Source organism: Temnothorax nylanderi, unplaced genomic scaffold (assembly GCF_030848795.1).
Source record: "Temnothorax nylanderi isolate EJ_2023f unplaced genomic scaffold, tnyl_v1.0 TNYL_tig0013_pilon, whole genome shotgun sequence".
Classification (NCBI taxonomy): domain Eukaryota; kingdom Metazoa; phylum Arthropoda; class Insecta; order Hymenoptera; family Formicidae; genus Temnothorax; species Temnothorax nylanderi.
Genome location: NW_027249075.1, coordinates 10,026 through 25,674, shown reverse-complemented (window position 1 = coordinate 25,674; position 15,649 = coordinate 10,026). Strand labels below are relative to the sequence as shown.

The window sequence follows — 15,649 nt, the reverse complement described above, 5'->3', positions numbered from 1 at the left end:
ATAAAATTAATAACAAAATACATAATTTATCATATCTTTTATTTAAATTATTTCGTGAAATAATATAAAAAAAAGATGTATAAATCGAAACTGCATTGATCAACAAAATATTCCGTGCATCCAAATTTTCGAGAGAAAAAACAAATTTCTTTTTCGAGACTCATCTACACGATCATATTCAAGGAAAAATCATATTCTCTCTCTCTCGTATAAAGTGATATCAAATTGACTCATGCTATCGCGAATGATAATATTCGGGCATTCACATTTTTTCGTACGTTTCCTCATAATCGCACGTCGTGCAAGTGTGCGTATATGTATCATCCTCCTCATTGTACGTGTCTTCTCCAAACTCGTGAACGTGCGACGCTTTTGTTGTCTTATCGTACAACGAACTTCTCACTTGCATTCGCAGCTGTTTCATCTTCACTCATCCGCAAAACGTAAAACTTGTTTTAGCAACAATATACGACATCATATTTAAATCACTTATACAAATTTAGGTACCTTCTTATTGAATTTCTTGATCTTAGCTCCCGCCCGCTTTACATCGCGCGCCTCCTTCTCCTTCAACAGATCCTCTTCCGAACCCCAAACTTCCAAAGCCCTCTGTTCTATCTGCAGATGCAGGTACAACTTCATCTCGCCCCAATTCGCGTTGTGAGGATTCTTTCGCATGATATACTTTAGCACAGGTTCCCGTCGATCGAGATCGCAATCTTTCAACAGGTATTCTTGTTTAGCTTCAGTTTTGGTGATTAAGGAGTGCTTTCCCTCTTTATCCCTAAAACGATATATAACGGTATAATATTCGCGACTTCTCATCATCAAGAGACATGAGGGAGAGGAAACCAGATACCATATAAATGAAGCCGTTTACTTCAAACACCGCTGTCATACCTGCACTTATCACAGACAGTTAGATCGAACGTTTGCAAAAGATATGAATCTCCAAATTTCTGCTGGCACTCCTCACACTCGTTAAATTTACCAATAACTGGCTCTGGCTCGGTTCTAATTTTAAGCTAAATAAATATAAATGTGTATTATTGTATAACGTAACAATGTCATGTATATAATTATGTATATACGTGTCCGCTACCATTTGCTGTTCTAATTCATCGTTTTCTTCTATCAGAAAGCCTCCACCGCTGTCGATAACACGCTGCCCTTGTACTTTTATCATTCTTCCTTTTACAGAGTCATCATTTTCTCTACAACCATATTATTAACAAGAACACGTAAGAATCTAATCAAATTCTTAAAGAAAAAAAGGTTTATTTTAAATCCAAGACTCTGAGATCAAAGAATTGAACTTTAAAAGATGATTGCATTACAGGGAAATACATTAACAAATCTCTCATGTATACGCTTGACACACACCTCACATATGGATGAGCTACAACCTTGGATTTTCTTAACAAGAGTGCTCTCTGGCGATTTCTTTCGGCTCTCTCTTTGAGCTGCCTCTCCGTCTCCGTGTTGTCTCCATTCTTGTTAGAATTACTTTCCATATTTGCGGTTGCTGTACTAGCCATTTCTTAACAAATAAAACATCAAATCCCCGTGTGTGTTTTGTGCCAATAATATGTATTTATACGCCTTTAAAGGATTATATCCTGAAAATGAACAATGTATAATCGTTTGTTTATTCCTTGAGATGATAAACATTCAGAGGATACTGTGTATAGAAATTTATCTGAGTATCTAGGCTGTAAACAAATTTATCAGAGGGGTCAACGTAATACCCGGATAGATTAGATAAAAAAATCAAAATTTTTGATAGTTTTAACAGACCGTCGAAAAGTATCATATCGCTGATGTTTGTTTGAAAAGTTACACAATTAGGATTGCATTAGGATGCGAAATCAAGATGCAAAAGTAAAGGCATTCCGTAATAGCGAGGTTACTCACCGACATTTCGAGTTATCCGTCTAAAACTTTATGTCACGCAGCGAAAACGACATTGAACTAAAAGGTCCGACTGACGAGTTATGATATTAAATATAATATAGACAGAAATAATTAAGGCCTAAGTTATTCACACGGGAAAGCTTTCAGCTCATCAGTTATGTGCCGAACTGTTCGTTCCAGCACTTCCAGCTGATTTCTTGCACCTTCTGCACTTCAAAATACACGTGGGCATAATATTATAGAGACGTATGTCCGTAAAATTAAAAAAAAAATAGCCGGAAACTAAAAGCTGCGTTATATTAAAAAGTTTCTCGTGAAAATATATAACATATTAATTTATAACATCTCCAAAATATAAATGTAATGTGCGTGTTAATTTTTAATATAAATATTTCTTAAAAAAATCTTACAATTTATCCAGAATGTTTAGTGTCATTGCAAATAGAATATTTGGACAAAATAAAATAAAATAAGTAATTTTTTTATTGCTAATCTCTTATTTCTTTTATAGTTAATAATTTAATAAAGGTTTGTATAAGAACACGCGATAAAATTGAAAACAAAACACGTTTAAAGTGGCAGATAGAAGTTTTATTAAAATTTAGTAAAATTGACGATTTTTTACATCCTGTTTTCGAGCGTTGAAACTGTATATTACAATGTCAATCGAAGCTTCCTTATTCCATTCTATTATAACTTAGAATATTATTATAACTTACAATTAGTACTAATTTACATCCACACTTCGAAGTCCGCATATATAGATCATGAACCGAATAAATTCGCAGACTCGTCGTATCTATATTAATTGTGATGTCAAGTGATAATTGTTGCATTCGTTGGGGTACTTCAAATATTCGCGAACACGATTATTTACAAAACGCATGCTGTATCGTAGACTAGATAGATTGCTGTAATAAATGGATTGTTAAACGTATTACTGGGAGGCGACAGTTCGTCGTGTTAGTAATGCTTGTGAATAACTTAATTATTAAAAATAACTTAATTATTTTAAAAAAAGAATGTTACGTCAGTAAAACTAGTGACAAGTCGATGTGATGTATCGTATCTTCCGGATTGTTGAAAAGATATATAATAAAGCATTATTGATCTGCTATACCTCAAGTTAACGAATAACTTTTGATAATTAAAACGTACCTAAAAATAGATCGCAGAATACACTTAATTGTGATTTAAGACGCATTGAAGTGGAGGAAAAACTTAATTTTGGTTCTGTTCTTTTTTTGGCCTGTTGCCGGCTACTTTTTCTTTGCCCAAAAAGTGAAGTAAATATACATAATTACGCGAGAAAGTAAACAGGAGAAAGTGAAAAGAGGAGAAAGTGAAGTGAAGAGAAGAGACAGGAGGAGAAGAGAAAGGAGGAGGAGAGAAGGAAGAAGAGAGTAAAATTGAAAGAAAATACCTTGCAGTCAGAAAAAAAAACAGACCTTTTGTATACGACGCACGTGTAAATAACTGCACTTACGTCATCGAGGATAAGACAACTGGTTCGCTTAATCCCCGACGGAAAAGTGAAATCTTCACGAATTTCTCCCTACTTCATGTTACGCATAAAATGTATCAATATTCTCGAAAACGACCTCGAAAATACGGAAAAAAAAAACTCGTAATAAATCGTCGATACTCGTCGCGGTGATAAAATATCAAGTTTGCGCTCTGAACACGTTGTGCTAGCAATGAATTGCACATGTAACACGCGTGAATCGATTCCGCCGTTCCGAATTCCGTTCCGGAAGAACGTTGAGACAGTGTTCCTTCAACTCTTTTTGCCGTAAAACTTCCGATTCAGCAGGTACAGGAGCAGGTTCACATTGATCTTCGCTCTACCGAACATGTCCATGCAGGGTCTGCCCTCGTACTGCAGCTCGAGCAGCTCCTGTATGCTGATGTCGAGCTTCTCCAGCTCGACGCCCATGAATTTGCAGCGTACAGAAAATACGCCGCTGTGCTCCGTCGGGCTTATCTCGAAGATGACGTTCTTCATCTCCGTCGGGCTCAACGCCTGATCGACCTCCATCAGCACGCCCTTCTCCTGCAACTTCCACGCGGAATACTTCACCGTCATCTTGGATCTCAGTTTGCACTGCGTGTACATGTCCTTCTGGGTCGCCTGACACGCGCGAAGCGAGCTCTTTCCAGTGTGCAGATTCTGGAGGCAGCCCTTTATGTACTCGTTGTAGAATCCGACCTGCTCCTCGTAGTACCGCGTCTTCTCGTCCAATCGCACCTTGGTCGCCCGCAGCGCCTGCAACTCCTTGTCCCTCGCGACGCGATACTTGCTCTTGTTGCAAATATCCCTTGCTATCGCCGTCACGATCGTTTGATAACCGTCCGCGCGACTGACCCATCCCTCGAGCTCGAGCTTGTTGAGATACGCGCGCAATTGCATCTTGCAGTCGTTTATGGACGAACTCTCGCGTACCGTTGGCGACACGGACGAATAATCGAACAGTTTCACGCTCATCGGAGAAGATGTGGCCTCCAAGGACTCCACGAGAGTCGGCTTCTTTAAGAACGGGATAACCGACACGAGTAATTCCTTCGCCTTCACGAAGAGATTGCTCAGATTCGTGTCGTCATTTCGCGGCACCTGGAACTTGTTGGTCAGCACCAGGCACACCTCCTGCTTACTGTATCGCGCCAAATTTGCATCGTACGTCGCTTTAGAAATGCCGAGCAACGACGCCACGGTTGGTGCCGGGCCCAAGTCATCCAACAAGTCATGCAGAGGATCAGACGGATCGGGTGCTATCTGGTCTTCATAATTCAACATCAAAGCGTGCACGTCGCATATTTCTTGCAGAGATATACAGATCTCCGGATTCTGTATAAGCGTCGCCTCCGTGTATTCGTGAATATCGAAGTGTTCCTCGAGGTCTTCCACTTGGCAACAGTATCGGAAGAAGTCCTTGAACTTCTCGTGGCAGGCAATTATGAACGGGTTCAAACATTCCAAGTGCGGTGCCTCCTCGCCGAAACCTTTCTTCGAGGTGGAGAATTGCAGCACCTTGGCTATACTGGCCAGATTTTTCCTCTGGCAGGAGGACAAAGTTCTGTCGACCGGCAGTGTGACGATGTCGAAGGTGTCCGGTGCCACGATCGCGGCGTTGATGAAGTGATAGTAAATCAAATTGCCGACCGCCTTAAGGATATCTTTCTCGGGAGCATGCGGAAACTTGTCCATCAACGTGTTGTACAGGACCTTCGAAACGTAGAGCATCCCGTAAGGGATCAGATCACGAGACTGCGTTATTCTATTGAGAAACTCGAGGGATATTCTCTTCAATTGATTTATCGCTCTCGTGAGCGATTCCTGCACCGGGATGTGTTTCAGCGCTTGTTCCTGAGACACCGTATGAGGCATGTCCAAAGACTGGCCGCATTCCATTTCCAGCTGATTCCGCCAAAGCTTATATATGTCTACCGGATTCGTCTCTATGCAGAGATCCTTTTCTTCCAGGACCTTCTCGATCAACGAACCTACAATCTGCTTTAACGACGCTTGACCGTTGAATTGTTTCGCGTAATTCACCACCATCTCGCGTACCAAAGGCTTGCCGGTCAACACGTCGGAGGGCTGATGGCAATTGCACTTGATCTCCTCTCTCAATGCGCAACCGAAGAGTTTCAGCAGTAAATAGTCTTCCCGGGTGTTCGATCCGAAATTAAACAACGTCAAGATGATGTTCTTCAGGAACAACTTGTTTGACTTGTTGCTAGGAGGCAAATATAACAGCTTGGACAAATATTGTGGATTCGTCTGCAACGCGTAGAACAGGTGCTGATAGCTCTCCAGCATCTTACGACCTTCCCTCGTTAACGATTTGAGACCTTTATGTGCCATCGTACTAATGTCACTTAAGACGTTTTGATCCTTGCCTGCGTTCTTCTCCTTTGCAAGAGTATCCAAACTTTTTCCGTGCGCCACCACATCCTAAATAGAAACGCGAAATATTTCTTAGCAAAATTCTGACTTTGTAAATATTCGATTAATTTAAGAAAATATACCTGTAACGCTATTCTGTTCTGGATCAGTAATCCTATTTTGACGAACATGCTATTCAGTTGCTCCGATAGATTCTGATTGTGCCTTATACATTGTACGACCTCGTGCTTCAATTTCTAAAACAAACGGCCATAAGAGCAGAACTTCGATACGCAGAAACAGAGATATATGCAAGTAATACGAAGATTATCATACTTGTAGTTCTAAATCCTTGTCGTAATCCTCCGCGCTGAAACCTAATACCGTTGAAAAATATCTGACCACGGGGAACGACGGTTTCTCCGAGCGCAATAAAGAGCGAAAGGCTTTCCTCGATGCTCGGCCACGCCACAGAGCTTGTATCTTAATTATCTTATCCTCCTATGTAATAGAAAATATGAAATTTTATGGAAGAAATTACTGATAAAAAATGCAATTAAAATATTCAAAGGTTCAAGCTTACGTGTCTTTTATATCGACTTAATCTATCATTCTTGTCGTTTGTTCTTGCGTTTGATAATTTACTATGACATGACTTATCATCCTTATTTGTTTTTGCATTTAAGGATTTACTCTGATGTTGTAACATAGTTTTTCTCCTTTTTTGCAACAGTTTACGATACTGTTTTCGTTGCCTAATGCCCCTCCACCACGCTTGTATCATGATAATTTTTCTCAAATTATCGTCGAAATAAGCGTATCTGTCGGCGATCTGTTTCCGCAACAAGTATCCTCTAATACAAGCTTGAAATTTAGCAAGTAATTCTTCATCGTACATCATATAATCTTCTTCACGTTTCTCTGCTATAATAGATTTAATTGTTTCCTATAAACGTAAAAATAAATTATTATTAATGTGTACTTTTAATTAGGCACGATACTTTGAGAAAACCCATACATACATTTATATCATCTATGGTGAGATGATGATGAGTCTTCGTAAAACCTATCGGACGCTCCCATGCATATTTTCCGCCTTTCAAATCGATATAAATTTTATTTCCTTTATTGGTAGTATAGCAAACATATGGGCAATTGTATATTTCACGCTACAGTACAAACAAAACTTTAAATAACGTCTATAACAAAGCATATATTATACATTCTCCATTTTAAAAAAAGTGCTCTACCTTCCGCTTCAGTAACTGCCGCAATTCCAGAAAACATCGCTCTTGACATTCTTCACTAAACCCTTTAAATTTTTCAGGTATACCAAACGTTTCCAGGCAGTTGAGAGTTTCTATCAGACTATCGTTTTCCACATACGTGTTGATGTCGCACAAAAACACTACCACTGTAACACATTGTAAATAAATAAGAATCATTTGAGTATTTGTTAAGATCAATTGTCTAATTTATTATGTTCAAAAACGACAGAAAATACGTTCAAAACCATGTGACATACTTTCTTGCATTTCCTCGATCTCTGATGTCACCGTCTTCGCTACAGTTTTGACATCATCCAGCCATAGTTCAGATCCGTCAGATTCTTTCTCAAGTAAACGTTTCTTGAGTAGTTTCAAATAAAACGGTGCGTCGTACGGATATATAGGTATATCGAACTTCTCGGTAATCATTTTTAAGGCTTTCATCATACCCTCATGGTCGTTCGTCGCCACGCCTCGATTAATTTGTTGCAAAATCTGTATAACTGTTTACACGAAAGTAATTATCATTATATTAATTTAATAGTTGCAATATTTAAATATAATTATTCGATTTATGCAGCATTTTTATTATACCTTCAAAACCTTCATCACACTGTTCGTTTACCGAATCGATGCACCTTTGAATATCGCTGTAAGTTAATATAGAACATTCTTCAGACGCTCTTAGCTTCACTTGCCGAGCTGTCGTTAGTTCTTGAGCATACTTTACTTTATTAAATTCATCTAGTTCCTGTAGCGTTTACAGCAATATGTTAAAACAATTTATTTCTATAGCAGTGAAAAAATAATTGTAGATTGTTGCTATACCTACAGTTAAATGTGCGTCAGGATTCAATAGCTTTTCATACACGAAATCTGGATTTCCTGTGTCCACTGCTTTGGTAATAGCAGCAATAGCGGATAAGACAGATATACAGGCGATTATGTCATCATAAGTGATATTGGTCTATCAAAAAGAAAAAAAATAATCGGTAAAGTTGATAAATATAAATATAAATAAAATCTACTTTCAAAAGAGTTATAGCTTTTAAATTTCCAAGAAATGTAATAAAACACAGTATAGCGTAGATAATCTTACCTCAGAGTCTATACGATCTTCTTTCATCTCCTGATAATACAACGGAAGTGCAAATTCATTGATGTAGTGAGAGATTTCTAGACACGGGGTTTGCAAGATCTCATAAAACTTTTCTTTGTCCGCAGATTCTAAAGCCATATTTAGACGTTCGACAGCCTCCTCTCCTGTAACAAATGAGAATAGCAGCTTATATCCGTCTGAAAATTATACAGTAAATTTAATTAAATAATATTAACGTTTGCGACGTTGTTGTGCGTTCTCGTTTCCTTTGTCAATAGCATTCTGAAATGTATCGGTCCAGTACTGAATGCTTTCAGATGGATATATGCCACTCCACTCGAATTTATCCAACATCAGCATTAGTTGTTCTTTATAATCTTCAACATTTTCAGAAAATATATTCTGTAAAACAATATACACGTGACGTTATGATCAAAATTTTTAATAGTTATTACATTATATGCAACAAAAGAATGCTTTCTGCTATACCTTGAAAGATAATACTGGCACTTCCAAAGCAGCTATTATTTGAGCATTGTCATGAGACAAAGACGAAGCAATGACTTCCAGTGCGCAGGAAGCTGAAATATATATTTCATCACAATAAGTTTATATATCTTTTTTTATAAGTTAAACCGAACATAATTTTATAATCATCAAAAAATTTGACACATTAATTTGATTTATTTACCATTTACATAATTGACGTGTCCTTGTATTTCTGCTTGTGTTAATAATTCATCGTATTCATCTGCTACGTAGCTGTCGTTAAGGGACTAAACAGCATAAATTGAAAAATTGTATAAATTGAAAGATCAATGAAAGTATTTAAATGTGAGCATGCAAAATTATGTAATACAATCAAATTAACAATACCTTGTTAAGTGCCGCTTCTGTTTTCGCAGCTTTAGCTTCCGCCAATGCCTTACTATACTTTTCTATGTAAGCAGGTTCAACATTACTTAACTGCATCTCTTTACTTTGAAGCTTTTGTAAAATTTTGTCGTTATCCTGAAAATACACAATTCAGTTGGTATTACCACGCAAAGTTGCTTTCTAGACGAAATAAAACAGACATATACATTATCTATCACAGCTTGATTAATTGTGACGACAGCGTCGTGAAGAGTGGCTGTATCCGTAGTAATGCTGTTAGTCAATAGACCTCCTATTTTTTGAAAGGCAGGCATTTGAATACCTTGTTTTTTCAGTTCTTTAGTAACGGTATCGATTTCTTCCTCTGAAAAAATGTAATATAAATATATAAGAATAATATATCTCCCAAAAGTGTAAAAGAAATAGATATCCAAAATGCATTTCAATCATTTCATATTTAATATCTCTGCATTTTCTAGACGGTATTGTAGAAAAGTACATACCAGAGAAATTGACTTTTCCATACAAATCTGACATTGGTGGCGCTTTTCCATATTTAAATAAATGCTTGCTAAGAGCATGGATGCAATATATCAGTCGCGGCATATTCTTCTTGTCGTATATGTCTGTCGTTTCTGGCAGGAATGTCTGTAAAAGGCAAATTTTGCGTTATCTTATTTTAACCATTAATATTGTACCAACAATATATTCTTTCATTAGATTTCAAAACCACTTTGTACATACCAACGGTAGACGCTCGGACTCCAAGCATTTTAAAAAATAATTTATATTGTCCGTATGACGAAATTGCAATCCAGCAGCTTTATATCTGCGCTGTTCGCTGTCGTAGATTTTATTCAACGGTAAAACATTAGGTGCCATGAAGTGGCCGAGTTTTGCTAGATACACTCCATTGCGAAGATTCTCCTCCAGCTCGATCGATGGGGGTAACGGCTCCCTCAAGCAGGCTTCCATCCATCTATAGAAGAAAAGTGATGCTAATATCTTTTTATCTTAACAAATATAAATCCTTTGATTCTGATAAAGATAAATAACAGACAAATATAATCAATCAATAAGAGATAATTAAATGTAGTAATTTATGTATGCGCATTATATTTACTTCTTAGCTTCCTCCAAGTGGCAGAGATAATGATACGACAGTTCTCTCCTACGTTCCTCATCCATATCCTCCGCAGATGTCCTCATGTCTTCTAAAATGTATTTATATACAATTCTAAATATTCGAGAGTTCATGTTCAGTACGTGGAATAAGAATGTATCTCATATAATTAGTACTTGAACTTTTTTCATCATAATGTCAATAGGTCTGTTTTTCTTTGTAGCTAAACTAGTATACTTATTTTCTGCACTTAAAGTAAAATAGGTATATGTTTGAAATTTGAAAGCGAGAAGGAAAGTTCTAGCGCAGTCCAGTGCAACGATTAAAAAAAATAAACAAACAAACCTAATCGTAAAAATATTTTGTCGGAGATACGCCATCCGTTCCACTACTTTCAAACTTAATCGTATATACGAGATGCGCACGTGCAAAATTATAATAAATTATATACGTGCGTAAATTAACAAATTATCTAATAATTTAGTTACGGACGCTCGAGAGTTCGACGTGCGTCGACAAGATGACAGAGGTCCGCGATACGTTCGCTAGTAGACGCGTATCCACTATTAATCAGATACGATAAAACAACGCGGGCGGTTCCTCACCTTTTCTATCCCTTGTCAAAATGCCAGTCACGTTTACCATCCTGGGAAATAACGCGGACACGCGCTGTCACACGAAAAACCGAGAGCAACAGGTGAAAAACATCGAGCGGTACGTTACACTCTCCCAAATTCAAATTTATTATCCGGCGTGGCAGGTGGCAGTGCCGATCATCAGTGCTAACAACCATGCGAAACGAACGGTACTCGAAATTCTCGAATCGCGATACCTCGACCATAAACGTCGCGCGAATATGTAGATGTGACGTGATTCGTGTAAATGCGCTATCTTCTCCCGCGGTTAGATATCAAGTTTGTTCGTTTTATTGGAATTAACTGTGCGTTTCAGCGGAAAAAGCACAGCTCAGTAAATAAACGCTCAGTAATTCTTTATTATTAATTCTACACTTACAATTAGTAATATAAAAGTCAATATTAGATACATTGAGAAATTAAAAAATTAAAACATTTTTTTCAAAAATTATTTTTTCAAAATATTATTAATTGTAGTTAAATAAAGGTGTTTCGAAATCTAATATGAAAAATCTACGATGTTAGAAAATAATTATAGGCGCACCTGGAAGATGCTCGCAATATTCTTCCTACCAAATCTAACTCGTTTTCTTAAACTAAAAGTGTTTGGTAAGAAGACAACCGATTTTATGCGCAAAATTTTCTGGGAGACAATGCTGGATCGCCGTAGTTATATATCGGAATGGGACGAATCTGAGTATCCTCCGTATCCTCACCCGCGCCATTATAAGAGATACGACCTCATCGATATTCTAGTCGACATCAAGTGGAATGATCCTGGATGGAGATACATTGAAAATTTCAGTAAGCCAAATAATTACGTTGACATAATTTATATAAAAGAATAAATAAAGATGTGTAACATAACGGCTTGCGATAACAAAATCAGAGTAACCGTCATGTTTGATCAATAATCATGAGAAACGAATTTATTCACGGCAAGTATCAAAAGCTTTTAGAACTTTATAGATAAATTAAATTTCAGGACTTGAACATGTCGAAGAAGATGATCTTTTGGCACAAGCATCTAGTTTCTTCTTATTTGGTTTTGAAACCATCTCAACGACTGTGGCCTTCGCGTTGTATGAACTCGCATTGCAACCTAAAATTCAGAACACTCTAAGAAATGAAATACTCGAGGTACTGAAGAAATCCAATGGAAGAGTTACACATAGCATGGTATGCGACTATCATCCGCTGAGTCTCTTTCGTAATTTTTTTATTTTTGTAAATTATTTTTAGTGATATATATTTTTAAATTTAATTGTATATACATTTATGGCTTATAATGCAAAGAAAATATATTTTAAGTCACAGAAAATGAACTAAAAATCAAGATAAAGTCTTATTTGACTATTTGTAATTATAATTTGAATGAAAAATTATTTTTATACCTTGTTTATTATTACCAGATGGAGCCAAACTCACTGTCATTACCGTATCTCGATATGGTGGTCTCAGAAACTTTGAGAATGTACCCGCCATTGGGATTCCTAAATTACATGGCTAAGAAAAATTATGAAGTGCCGGAGCACAATCTCGTAATTGAGGAGGGTACGCCGGTTTACGTTTCGTTACTTGGCCTACACTATGATTCAAAATATTTCCGCAATCCTAATATATTTGATCCGGAGCGATTTAACGAGAGGAACAAACGTAACATACCGGAAGACGTCTATATCCCATTCGGAAGAGGCGAACGTTTTTGTATGGGTAAGAAAATCGATTTTAATATAATCTCTATATCCTACATTAAGATATTAATACATATTTCTTCAGTTCTTCTTCATCAACATAATATAGACTACATACACTTATATATTTTGTAGCCGAGAAATTCGGACTTGTTCAAACGAGGTTAGTCCTGCTTATAATATTGAGTAAATACAAGGTGACACGGTGCGAGAAAACTTCGATACCAGTAAAAATTGATCCAAGAGGACCCATGACAGTGCCATTAAACAATGTATTATATCTCAAGGTCCAGAAAATTAACCCTTTAGCGGGCTGTGTACATAATTATGTACAGTCAAAAAAGAAAACTAAAAAAACTAAAAAAAATAAAAAACTAAAAGAAAGTAAAAAACTTTCATCAGGGACGAACGGGATCGATGTGTGGCCCCTAAAGGGTTAATACTAATGTTATTTAGAACAAAATACGTTTTTAGTTAAAATAAATATACAATTATCCTTTTACTTTAAGGACGCAATCAGTGTTTTGATAAGAAATCTGTATGATTAAATATAAAAATTAATAGAAGAGTGCCCAGAAGATGATGAAGCAAGACAAAGAAATGCTAATCCTAAACCTTTGCCAGTTTCGCCAAGAAGGGGAATGATGATAGAAGAACCAGAGCCGGTAGTTACAGGAATGCAAACACGTAATGCAGAGAAATCGGAAGGAGAAAGCATACCTTTTACTAAGAAAAAATTAGAAGAACCGCCGTTTATTGAACACATAGTCCATGCAGAAATACACAATAATTCAATAAATCAGATAAATAATAATGAATCTTTAGAAATGCACAATGATCCAATAAATCAGATAAATAATACTGAATCTTCACCTTTAGAATCGTCAAACATTATAAATAACACTCAAAACGAAACACTTGAAATAGAAACATCCTTAGAAAACATTAACAACAATGACATGAATTCTTTAATTAGCGACAATGAAAATATAAATACTTTAAATTCACAAATAACTGTACCATCTAATCTTTTAGAAATACTAAATAGTTTAACAGGAGATTGTGAAAATTATGAGATTTATCAAAATAAGCCTACGCATGTAAATTATTGCGAGGACCACACGAAAATTACAGAGGAAAGAACCAACGACGACAAACCGAAAGACGACCAGGAAGATCAAGTTACTGACGATGGCGACTCCGAGGAAGAAGAGGAGGTAGAACGAAGTGAGGAAGAAGGAGACAGCGACAGTGAAGAAGATATAGACACAACATTCAATGAACTTACGATTACAGACGAGACCTTGGACAGAACTGAAAAACAAATAATAACGCGAGGACAAAAATACAGTATAATAAATAGTCGTGATCAAATATTTATGAGAAGAGAACATTATTTATATTTCCTAACCGCAAATGGTAAACCTACTATTCGATTGAAAAACCGATTAATTAAACTTTCCGCGAAACACAATATATATAAACCAATTATATTTACCGCATGTTGTTCCGCCGGCGCCTGATGCCTCTCCCTGGCCTCCACCTCCTCTCAGGCTGCTCGGGATGTCCCTCGTGTTCCCTCGATGCGAAGCAACGTTGCTCCTTCCCGCGTGGACATTTTCTGTAACATAAAAATAATCGAATCGATTAAATACGTGTCACGCGAATCGAACATCTTATTCGTTATTCAGAGTAATATTATATTTTAAATTACTTCTTCGAAAAAGGTTTCTACGTTAGAATCAACTTGAATCAAATTTTTCAAAATATTTCTTTTTACTAATTTAAATTCCGAAACACGGTTTAATGTAAGAACTGAATAAGCACAAAGAGGGATTCTATATCTTAAAAAAAAATAAAAAGTAACACTTACCAGAAGTGTTGGTACGCCGATGCCCGATGCCTATCCTAGGCCTCCTCCTCCTCTCAGAGTGCTCGGAATGTCAGCTACGCAGGATTCCCTCGCTGCTCCGATGTCACCTTCTGCGTCGTTATTTTCTGAAACATTCAAATGAACGATTCGATTAAGTAAAGACAGAAGAGATAGAAAATTTTTGGACATAAGTGACATAGTACGTGAAAATCAATTACACTCACCACTTTCTTTCATGCTGTTCCGGCCGCAAAATCCACCCCCACCTCCGGGTCAGATAGGAGTCTCGAGCCACATTGAGACTCGTGGCAATGCAGTGTGACTTCATCCCTTAAGCAAGAAAAATCAAGAAGCATTTCAGCTATATTGCATTAATTTTACAACGTTTTTGCAATATAGTCAAAATGTTTCTTGACTTTTCTCGCTTAATGGAAATGTAATTGCTGAAAGGAATTAAAAATTATTCCCTACCTGCGTTTTAACTAGGTCCCTTTTTTTTTTTTTTTTTTTTTACGTGGTGGAAATCTTCCATCACTGGAATCCCCACGACGTCCTGGAGGCAACCCGTCAGCAGTGGCAACCAGTCACGGTGGCTGTGCCACCGATCGGGGAGCACCACTGGTCGGGGAGTGCCTCCATTCTTCCGGGGTTTGAGTGACCAGTGACCCCCCTTTCGGGAGGAAGACTCCCCCTTCCCCGGGGCGGGGCGGGGGGAGTGCCGGATTCTGCGGAGAGCAGAACATTAAAGTTCCGCCATTTCCCCGCAGCCTACCGGCTAAAACCACCACGAGTGACCCTAACAGAGGATTTATTTATTACACGCTCACTGCTGAGAAAAGCGTGATGTCGCCGAAGGCAGACAGGGGGAGGATTTATTTGTTACACGCTCACTGCTGAGAAAAGCGTGATGTCGCCGAAGGCAGACAGGGGGAGGATTTATTTGTTACACGCTCACTGCTGAGAAAAGCGTGATGTCGCCGAAGGCAGACAGGGGAGGATTTATTTGTTACACGCTCACTGCTGAGAAAAGCGTGATGTCGCCGAAGGCAGACAGGAGGAGGATTTACTTTTTACACGCTCACTACTGGAGAAAAGCGTGATGTCGCCGAAGGCAGACAGGAGGAGGATTTACTTTTTTACACGCTCACTACTGGAGAAAAGCGTGATGTCGCCGAAGGCAGACAGGAGGAGGATTTACTTTTTACACGCTCACTACTGGAGAAAAGCGTGATGTCGCCGAAGGCAGACAGGAGGAGGATTTACTTTTTACACGCTCACTAC

The 15,649-nt window shown here is 37.7% G+C and overlaps 3 protein-coding genes across 8 annotated transcripts; 1 reads left to right on the top strand and 2 right to left on the bottom strand.

Moving 5' to 3' along the window:
- Positions 1-22: 22 nt before the first annotated feature.
- Xpac (DNA repair protein complementing XP-A cells homolog Xpac) lies at positions 23-2,113 on the bottom strand. Its single transcript, XM_071697597.1, has 6 exons — positions 1,915-2,113; positions 1,384-1,619; positions 1,103-1,214; positions 901-1,025; positions 508-784; positions 23-424 (listed from the first exon to the last, which is right to left on the bottom strand). The coding sequence occupies exons 2-6, from the start codon at positions 1,536-1,538 to the stop codon at positions 263-265; spliced, it is 831 nt and encodes a 276-aa protein (XP_071553698.1). The 5' UTR covers positions 1,539-1,619; positions 1,915-2,113; the 3' UTR covers positions 23-262.
- A 370-nt stretch (positions 2,114-2,483) lies between these two features.
- Positions 2,484-14,971, bottom strand: LOC139767889 (ras GTPase-activating-like protein IQGAP1). 4 transcript variants are annotated; one of them, XM_071697585.1, is made up of 19 exons: positions 10,772-10,910; positions 10,167-10,257; positions 9,788-10,022; positions 9,547-9,691; positions 9,250-9,407; positions 9,044-9,178; positions 8,859-8,943; positions 8,657-8,748; positions 8,404-8,569; positions 8,168-8,331; positions 7,901-8,035; positions 7,663-7,819; positions 7,326-7,571; positions 7,051-7,214; positions 6,823-6,969; positions 6,384-6,746; positions 6,137-6,301; positions 5,944-6,057; positions 2,484-5,869 (listed from the first exon to the last, which is right to left on the bottom strand). In XM_071697585.1, exons 1-19 carry the CDS (start codon positions 10,809-10,811, stop codon positions 3,692-3,694), a joined length of 4,980 nt encoding a protein of 1,659 aa, XP_071553686.1. In that variant the 5' UTR covers positions 10,812-10,910; the 3' UTR covers positions 2,484-3,691. The 4 variants fall into 4 exon arrangements, 1 of the variants encoding a protein (XP_071553686.1); XR_011717241.1 differs by lacking the exons at positions 2,484-5,869; positions 5,944-6,057; positions 6,137-6,301; ... (14 more) ...; positions 10,167-10,257; positions 10,772-10,910 and adding exons at positions 11,444-11,578; positions 13,994-14,116; positions 14,369-14,493; positions 14,593-14,971; XR_011717239.1 differs by lacking the exons at positions 2,484-5,869; positions 5,944-6,057; positions 6,137-6,301; ... (14 more) ...; positions 10,167-10,257; positions 10,772-10,910 and adding exons at positions 11,704-11,903; positions 12,196-14,116; positions 14,369-14,493; positions 14,593-14,971.
- Positions 11,353-13,871, top strand: LOC139767895 (cytochrome P450 6k1-like). Of its 3 annotated transcripts, XM_071697593.1 has the most exons (5): positions 11,353-11,605; positions 11,787-11,980; positions 12,214-12,514; positions 12,631-12,767; positions 13,005-13,871. In XM_071697593.1, the coding sequence occupies exons 1-5, from the start codon at positions 11,353-11,355 to the stop codon at positions 13,041-13,043; spliced, it is 924 nt and encodes a 307-aa protein (XP_071553694.1). In that variant the 3' UTR covers positions 13,044-13,871. The 3 variants fall into 3 exon arrangements, with proteins under 3 accessions (XP_071553694.1, XP_071553693.1, XP_071553695.1); XM_071697592.1 differs by having other exon boundaries at positions 12,631-13,871; XM_071697594.1 differs by having other exon boundaries at positions 12,581-13,871.
- Positions 14,972-15,649: the final 678 nt, after the last annotated feature.